Consider the following 8,763-nt stretch of genomic DNA (forward strand, 5'->3'; position numbering starts at 1 on the left):
ATAGTATGATTTCACTCAGTTTTAATATGAATGAGATAATTTGACTTGACCCGAAATTTAAGAACGAAAAAGAAAATTTTAAAACTTATCCTAATAGTTTTATGGGACCATGATATTTTTATGGGTGTAAGAACTTCTCATTATATGTAAAATGGGTAAAATAAAAAATTTGAAGTTAAATTATTTCCAAATACAGAAATGTGTCATTCTTTTAGAACAGACTAATATTTATGTAAATTGAAAGGGAAGAAGTATTTTTTTTGAATCATATTATATTTTTATTTGTTTATATCACCGGCTATATATGAAGTAATAATATTTAATATTATATCAATAGTTATTCATATAATTTTATTTTTTTAATTTATAGAATTTAGCAGTATCATAATATTATCCCACATCGTGGCTATTAATAGTAGTTTACACTAATGTTTAAATTGTTATTTACCGTGAAAAACGTAATAACCCGATTCAATTACATGCTCTACAACAAAAATATTCCGTTTTGAGGTACTTTCAGTCCTTATTATAGTAGCAGTAGCAGATAGAAATCACTTGTCCACCAAGTAAACTTGAATTCCTTTCACCCTTAGCAAACCCATTCTGCACATTAATCTTTCGATCGGTTAACAATGGTTCTCGAGGTTAGTGTCTTAGCTTTTTTATATTTTTTGTCAATATTCAGTTCTAATCTGTAAATTGTTTGTTGCAATTAGGGTTTCTTCCGGTTTTTTATTGTAATTATTTGTGTCAGGCAACAATGATCTGTATCGACAATTCTGAGTGGATGCGGAATGGAGATTATCCGCGCAATCGATTCGAAGCTCAAACTGACGCAGTTAGCTTATTTTGTGGTTCCAAAACCCAGGTAATATAGCGCAGGGTTTAATGAAGAAAGGTAAAAATTTAGAAAATATTAAAAAATATGTATGTAATTCAAAAATAATTATTAGAAATCAAATAACAATTATAAGGAAATGATCTAATACAAGTATTACTAACATCTTGTTTGGATGGTTGTTACCCATTGTATTGTATCGTATCGTTAAATTGTAACGACCGATTTGGTGTGGTCGCGTCGTTGCCTAGTCTTTTTCTCTCAATCTCACCCTTCATTATTATATTATTAAATAATTTTATTTTATCATTTACCCTACCTTTTTATATAATAATTTTACCCTGTATCATAATTTTTCTTTATAATATTGCAAGTTTATTCTTCATATTGCTGGTGTGTGATATCATGAAACGATGGCAAACGACACAATCTATCCAAACATTGTATTTATCAAATGATACAGTACAATACAATACAGTACGATACATTATAAAACAATACGTAACAACCATCCAAACAAGCCGTAACTGAAATAGTTGCTTCCATCATTCCAATTTATGTGATGATATTTGATTGAGTACAAAGTTTAAGAATGAAATACAAAATATATGAAACTTGTGGTCTAAGACGAGGCTTTGATATTTGTGTGCAAAGGTGGATCCATGATTTGAAGTTTATGCGTTATAAACTTGCCACTAAGCCCATACTCATCTTAATTACTGGGTTCGCAATTAAATATATTCTAATACAAATACATGGTTTAAGCAAAAGCTACTTAGTTCGTCCGAGTCCGCACCTACTGCTCTAGCTGCGCTTCTGTTTATGTGGCTATAAATCATCTCATCAAGGGTAAAATGTAAAGTTTAAAGTTGAATTATTTTTAATATCAGAAATGTGTCATTCTTTTCGGGACAAAATAAAAAGAAAATACCTTCACATAAATTAGGAAAGAGGGAGTATTGTTTAGGGTCATCATTTTCAAGAGGGAGTCTCATGGGTGATAAGACACCCGCCACAGATCCTTGATTGCCTGCACTTAAAGTCAGCATGTTACACCTATCTTCAAGACTTAAGTCAGCCTCATATGAGCTATTGACAACACTGCTATGTGTATAGTCTGGTGATTCTAAAATATATACTTATACTAAGTATGTTCAATTATCACAAAAGAGTAGTGGCTGTAATGGTACTATGCACGTACTGATTAGGAGTTTTACTCTTTTAGGATCTCCGTGAATAGATGACTCGATGTCAATGGATTTCAGCGACTTATTTACCTTTTAGTAAGCACCAAGTTTGTACTCTTGACTGTTCCATTATTTGATTTGTGTTAATTGGTTTGCAGTCTAATCCCGAGAATACAGTTGGAGTATTGACCATGGCTGGCAAAGGAGTTCGTGTATTGGTTACTCCTACCAGCGACCTAGGAAAAATGTTAGCTTGCACGCACGGTAAGCTTCCCTAGTTGGCTGTGCTTTTCTTCGTAGTAATTCATTACTGGTAGAGGCCACTACAAACACCTTCTATAGGTTTTGCAGCTTTCTGTGTTGACGCTAAATTTAATGGACACTAGGTTTACTAAAACAACTTGAAATTTTGATGCCGAAAACAAGTATGGTTTGACTGGTTGCGCTTCTATTCTAGTACCACTTGTATAAGATCTTGTCAAAGTCTTTTCCGGAATTTTCGCGATATTACTCATTTGTTGGTGTTCATTTGAGTGTGCCTAGCCACTTGTTTCTTCCTGTCCAAGCTGTTCCTTTTTACCAGTTGTGTGGACAGTTTTTTCTCTAATGGAAGATTTACATACGAGGGCTATCAATATCCCCTATATCACTAGGTCATTTTGTAACGAACCTACTTATACCCTTCATAAATTTTAAATATTATCTCAAAACTTGCCTGGCTTCCTAAAATTCAAACATATGGGCATTACCATAGAGAGGACAATAACTATCTAAAATTAAAGACATAATGCCATTGTAATATTGTACTCCCGTGATTCAATTTAATATATCACTCTTTCCTTTTAATCTATTCAAAAATATAAAGAGGCACCTTTTATATTTAAAAACTTTTTAACTTTAAGCTTCCAATTGTATCTTCAATGGCATACTTTATAGCCATAAAAATGCCATGGCATATTTAACACCACAGGTTCTAGAGTACTTATGATATATGCCAAAAGTTTTTCTTTTCTCTTAACACTGTGCCGACGAAATACTGCCTTATAAATGAAATGGAGGTAGTATTATGTAAATGTAAGTTCTACTGCTTTACAGTTGAAGAGATTGAAGTCAAATTATTTTTTTACAAAAGAAATTAGGCGGCGTGTGATGTGTGGGTTAGGCGTACGTCGTGGGCTCGAATCGTGCCATAGACAAAAGCCTTGTATTTAAATGGAGAAGGACAAAGGAGTGGGCCCATTATCCATGGAGTTTCGAACCGTGCGCTACTACCCTCGAGGATTTCTTGTTTAACAAAAAACTGAAAATTTCCCCCTTTTAAAATAAAATGTACTGTAATAAAAGATGTTCTGTTCCTACACTTTGTCTGATAGCATTTTCAGTCCTTTATTTGGCATAGACAGAGGAGGAGGGTTTTTAGTCCCCAGTTGAGTGAATAAAATTTTTGGATTTGTTAGGAGGGCTGTAGGGGTTGATGACTGTTTCTGGGATGCTTTTTGTACCACCTTGGTACCGGATGAATAAAATTTACCTTATCAAAAAAGAAAAAAAAAATCCCAGTCGAATGAGAGAAAAGAAACAAAGTGAATAAGGATGAGTTTCTTAGGAAGAAATGAGGTGGTGTAGTATAAAAACCTACAGACGTCATATCTGTAAAAACATACTAGTACATCAAATTAGGAGAGCGAAAAAGCGGTGATGAGTAAGAGACCAAATTTGTAACTGAAAGGACAGGCAATGCCTAAAGGATTCGGAATAAAATTGAGGATCTCTGTCTGAACTTCTGCACAGATAGTCACTAAGATCCTCAATTTGGCTTTTCTCGATTCTTAAACACTCATTTCTGCTGTATTCATTTACTTGCAAGCACGATAGAACAGCCATCACCTCCCTAGTACTTTAATTTTATTCAATTGAAGAAGAACGCTGCAGAAAGATTATCTCAAAGCTGGTGTATACTTGACTATAATGTCTATGTATGGTACTCACATCCTTACCATCTTAAGATGTTTCCTTAACTACACATTGTCTAATACACTCCTTTTAATAACTTCATTTCAATTTCTTATGTGACCAGCCTTTTTCTTTCCCCTTTCAGGATTAGATATCGGTGGTGAATTGAATTTGGCTGCTGGAATCCAGGTGGCACAGTTGGCTCTGAAGCATCGGCAAAACAAAAAGCAACAGCAGAGGATCATTGTTTTTGCTGGCAGGTGATGGCTATTTCCTGTATAGTCTTTGCTGCTGTAACTGTTGATTTTTTTCCTTTCTACATTAACCTTTACTATTTGTTCAGTCCTGTTAAACAGGACAAGAAGGTCTTGGAGATGATTGGAAGAAAGTTGAAGAAGAATAGTGTAGCTCTTGATGTTATTAGTTTTGGTGAAGAAGATGAGGGGAAGACTGAGAAGCTTGAGGCATTAGTTGCTGCAGTAAACAACAATGATAGCAGTCGCATCATCCATATTCCTCCTGGACCTACTGCTCTTTCTGATGTGCTAATAAGGTACTAGTGATATTTTACCACCTTTTATTTTAATGTCAGATAACTTTCATAATACATGATGTTATTCATCTGAAATTCGCAGTACTCCTATCTTTACTGGAGATGGTGAGGGTGGAAGTGGATTTGCTGCAGCCGCTGCTGCGGCTGCTGCTGGTGGAGGGTCTGGCTATGATTTTGGTGTAGATCCTAATTTGGATCCTGAACTTGCTCTGGCACTTCGAGTTTCAATGGAGGAGGAACGGGCTAGGCAAGAAGCAGCAGCAAAGAAAGCTGCAGAAGAATCTGCACAAGAAAAAGGAGAAATGCAGTCAACTTCTCAGGATATTACAATGACTGAAAATGTCGGTGCCAGAACATCTGAAACTGAAAACAAGGCAGTTGACCTAATGGTTGGTATCTTACTATTTTGAAAAAATCCTATGACCTTTTGAATTAAAAACATTAGAGAAGAAAATAATAAACTGGTATACTTTTGAATGTTAATTATTTGTTTTACCATTTTATTGTTGGGGAGGAGAGTGGGGGTTCCAATTATGGGAACATGACATATTTATGTTTAAATAATGATAAGCCCATTGCGGACAATCATTAATCGCGGTCAAGCTTGCTCGGGCTATTGGAGCTTGGGACTAGGTAAGGGGATTTGAGTCTCTGTTACGGATCTTACACGCGACCAAGTATGACATTTTATACGTGACCAAATATGATGGAAAGGCCAAACCTTACGCATGAGGTGTTAAGTGCCACATTGTTCTAGTGCCTATTGATTGCCCAAATTTCGGAGAGTTGCATTTATCTATGTCATTTCCTTTTTCTTTCTACTTCATTTTTTTTGGGTGGGGAGGGATGTATTTGTTATTGGACATCTGAAGCCTGAACAATATAAGATGGGGCCCGAACATTGGGTAAACCAAGGATAAAGTTGCGTCTTATTCTGAAACCATGTGAATAAAGATGGATCTTGGACCTAACTCCCCCCAAAAGTTAACTCACGAGGTGATGGTTACCCAAGGCCATATGAAGAGACAATATCCAATACCCTCAACCAATGTGGGACTGTAACACTAAGCATACTTAAATACTTCAGCCAACTTAAGATGTCTTCCAGCATCTTATTTTATCTTCCCATGCCTAGCAGAGAAACTTGTGGAGATGGAAATTTTCTTCAAGAAAATGAGTTCAAGCTTGAAGCTTTTTGTAATGCCTGGCCTTTTGTTGCTCAATAATGACATTAACTCCTGAACTATAAATTGATCCCTTACAGGATGATGAGAATGCACTGTTACAGCAAGCACTTGCAATGTCGATGGATGATTCTTCCTCTAACATTACTACAAGAGACACGGACATGTCAGAAGCAGCTTCTGAAGATCAAGACTTAGCACTAGGTTGGTTACTATATTTGCAGGCCAAGTTCTTTGTTTGGCTTATATCGTTAGCTCATAGAAATATTCTTCAAAATTTTAGCAAGTCTACCTAACCTCATCAGTTCATGTACATTATTTCAAGTTCTTTTTACTTGCCTTTTCAATTGATTTCAGTACTGGTAAATTTTACCACCTGCTTTACATACATTGTGTAATATTACCTGTCTCACACTTGATTCAATGCTTGTTCTTTGATACGATTGATTGTTTTCCATTAATGCATCTAATGTATTTTGGAAACATGTGTTGGAACTTTGAAGAATGAAGGATCTACGTGAAAAATAGTCTCTCTGTCCCAATTTATGTGAGAATGTTTGATTGCGCAAAGAGTTTAAGAAAGAAAGACTTTTCAAACTTGTAGTTAAAACAAGGCATAGACATTTGTGGCTACAAATTGCCTCATTATGGGGTAAAATGGGAAGTTTAAAGTTACATTATTTCTAATTATATAAAAGTATCATTCTTTGGGACAAATTAAAAAGCAAAGAGTGTCACATATAGTGGGACAGAGAGTCTCATTATTTGTTTATTTATGAATAAGGTGAAGTCTATGGGAAGTATATCTATCTTGTTCACTATCATCTTTTTTCTTTCACATTCTGATTTTTCTGGTTTTATTGGCTGTTGCAAGTATAGATATGTAAACTCCATGCCCCCCCCCCCCCCACACGCACACATGGAAAAAGGAGGTTTCTGTAACTACCCTTTCATTTTTTAATAGTTTGCATAATGTCTTTGAAATAACATGATGATGACTGATGAGAGCTCCATTTCAAAAAAAGTAGTAGATGAGAGTTGGCATTCTTTAAATGTAAAATATTTTTGAATAACTGCCTCTCAACCACACTTCCCATCCTTCTTATCATCCCAAAATGATCTATAAATGACAAAAGGTGTAGTATAATACACTGTTAGTTACCTGTTAGATGACTTTGGTTAGTCCTATGAAAATTTTTGAATGCCTCAACAGCTGCAGCTGTGCATATTCCTTCGTACTACGTTAGACATTTGTGTAAAGGTGCTTAGTTATGCTTTCTTAGACATTCATGTAAAGGTGCGTAGTTATGCTTTCTTGATATGTATTGTCGCTTCTTGTGCTTGCAGCTCTTCAATTGTCAGTGCAGGACAATACAAAAGATGATTCAGACCAGACAGATGTGACTAAACTGTTGGCGGACCAATCATTCGTGTCATCAATTCTTGCTTCAGTAAGTTTTTTATGCCGAGTAAAAGATGACCCTCTCATTAGTATCATCAGAAAGTATCTGTTATGGATCAAACTTCTATCTCCTTTGATTTTCATTTGGTATGTTTACTTTCCCAGCTTCCAGGTGTTGATCCAAATGATCCTTCAGTTAAAGATTTACTTGCTTCCATGCAAGGCCAGTCTGAGGTGAGTTAATTTGGTTGATAAGATTATGTTAAAAAGCAGGCTGGTAAATTTTTAGTGTAGTGCGATATCTATTTCTAATTTTTGTGTCTTTAACATGTTAGATGGTCATTTTGTTTGTAGATTTCTCATTTCTAACAATTTATCTGCTTTGTTTAATGGTGAGGATAAGTTGAATATTAGCTCTTTCAGATATCAAAACAACCATGCTTCTTGAATTTTAGAAATGTAGTATAACTTGAAAGTTCATTTAGGCACTATGGCACTCCTACTGCTTTGCATATAAAACTAGCTTCTAGTGTTTGTTTAAAAGGAAATTCAAGGGTCTTTTATTGTGCGTACTAATTGGCTGAAAGTGATGATGTATAACCGCCTTTCAAGTCAGGGTGCACCTGCTGTTTTAGTAGATACTTCGAGCATTATACTTTTATATCTTACAAAGTAAAATCTATGAAATAATTGTAGACAAAGCTGAGCTCATTCTTGAAGTGATAAAGTTTTGTACAAGGCCCTTGGGGGAAAATCTTTTTTAAAGAAACGAAAGGTGACCAATGAGGTGGAAGGCAACAAAAGGAAGATGAAGTTTGTGTTCTTCCTAGATTTAAGCTTCCAAAATTAACAGAGGAAAAAGCTGGGCAAAGGAAATAGAAATATTGGAAAGCTCTAATTTTGCAGTATCTGAATCATGTTATACTGATTTAGGTGCTGCCTTTCCTTCTCTTTGTGTCCTGTTCCTTAATACAATAGGCACTTAGCTTCTTGGATTGACACACACTTTAAATGATATGGACATTGGACATAACACGGCGTATGGATCAACTTTGACCCAAATATCATATTTTCTATTTGTGTGGACTCTCCTATCCCCAATATTGATTATTTTAGTTTTTTTTATTAGGATTCCATCTCATGTATGTCTATTTCATCACAGCAGAAGGATGAGGACAAGGAACAGAAAGAGGACAAAAAGTGATGATGCCTAAAACTGATGTACGTACGCCTCAGGTGTAACGTCTAAGCAGCCTTTTCACTATTGGCTTTGAATTCCCCCCCATAATTGTGCTCATGTTGATGAGACTATGTTTATTTGTAGGCCAAGAAGCTCAGATGGTAATCAAGATATGATGCAGATTGATGAAATTGATTCTAGAAATGGGGCTTACAGTATTTTTTGTGTGGAAAAGAACTTAAATACTTTGTTGCCCTCGGCCTTGCTTCTCAATTTGAATTATAGTTTATTGAGAAGACGGCAAACGCCCATCGTCCTACCTGTGTTTACTGTTTTCTCTATCCTGGAATGCAGGAAAGATGGTGCCTAATTAGCTCTACGTAGTCATCCACCAAACTAAAGGAAAAAATGAGAAAAATAGAAGCTCCTATTGGATAATGTGTTGCATGATTTTGTGTTTGGCTCA

The 8,763-nt window shown here is 35.5% G+C and overlaps 1 protein-coding gene across 6 annotated transcripts; it reads left to right on the forward strand.

The window, feature by feature from the left end:
- The first annotated feature begins 439 nt into the window (after positions 1 to 439).
- LOC104231819 (26S proteasome non-ATPase regulatory subunit 4 homolog) lies at positions 440 to 8,763 on the forward strand. Of its 6 annotated transcripts, none has more exons than XM_009784876.2 (11): positions 440 to 644; positions 755 to 868; positions 2,184 to 2,289; positions 4,124 to 4,238; positions 4,322 to 4,531; positions 4,614 to 4,920; positions 5,796 to 5,919; positions 7,063 to 7,166; positions 7,283 to 7,351; positions 8,247 to 8,338; positions 8,442 to 8,763. In XM_009784876.2, exons 1-10 carry the CDS (start codon positions 633 to 635, stop codon positions 8,319 to 8,321), a joined length of 1,236 nt encoding a protein of 411 aa, XP_009783178.1. In that variant the 5' UTR covers positions 440 to 632; the 3' UTR covers positions 8,322 to 8,338; positions 8,442 to 8,763. The 6 variants fall into 6 exon arrangements, with proteins under 6 accessions (XP_009783178.1, XP_009783179.1, XP_009783180.1 ...); XM_009784877.2 differs by having other exon boundaries at positions 8,280 to 8,353; XM_009784878.2 differs by having other exon boundaries at positions 8,280 to 8,338.

This window comes from Nicotiana sylvestris, chromosome 9 (genome assembly GCF_000393655.2).
Source record: "Nicotiana sylvestris chromosome 9, ASM39365v2, whole genome shotgun sequence".
Taxonomy (NCBI): domain Eukaryota; kingdom Viridiplantae; phylum Streptophyta; class Magnoliopsida; order Solanales; family Solanaceae; genus Nicotiana; species Nicotiana sylvestris.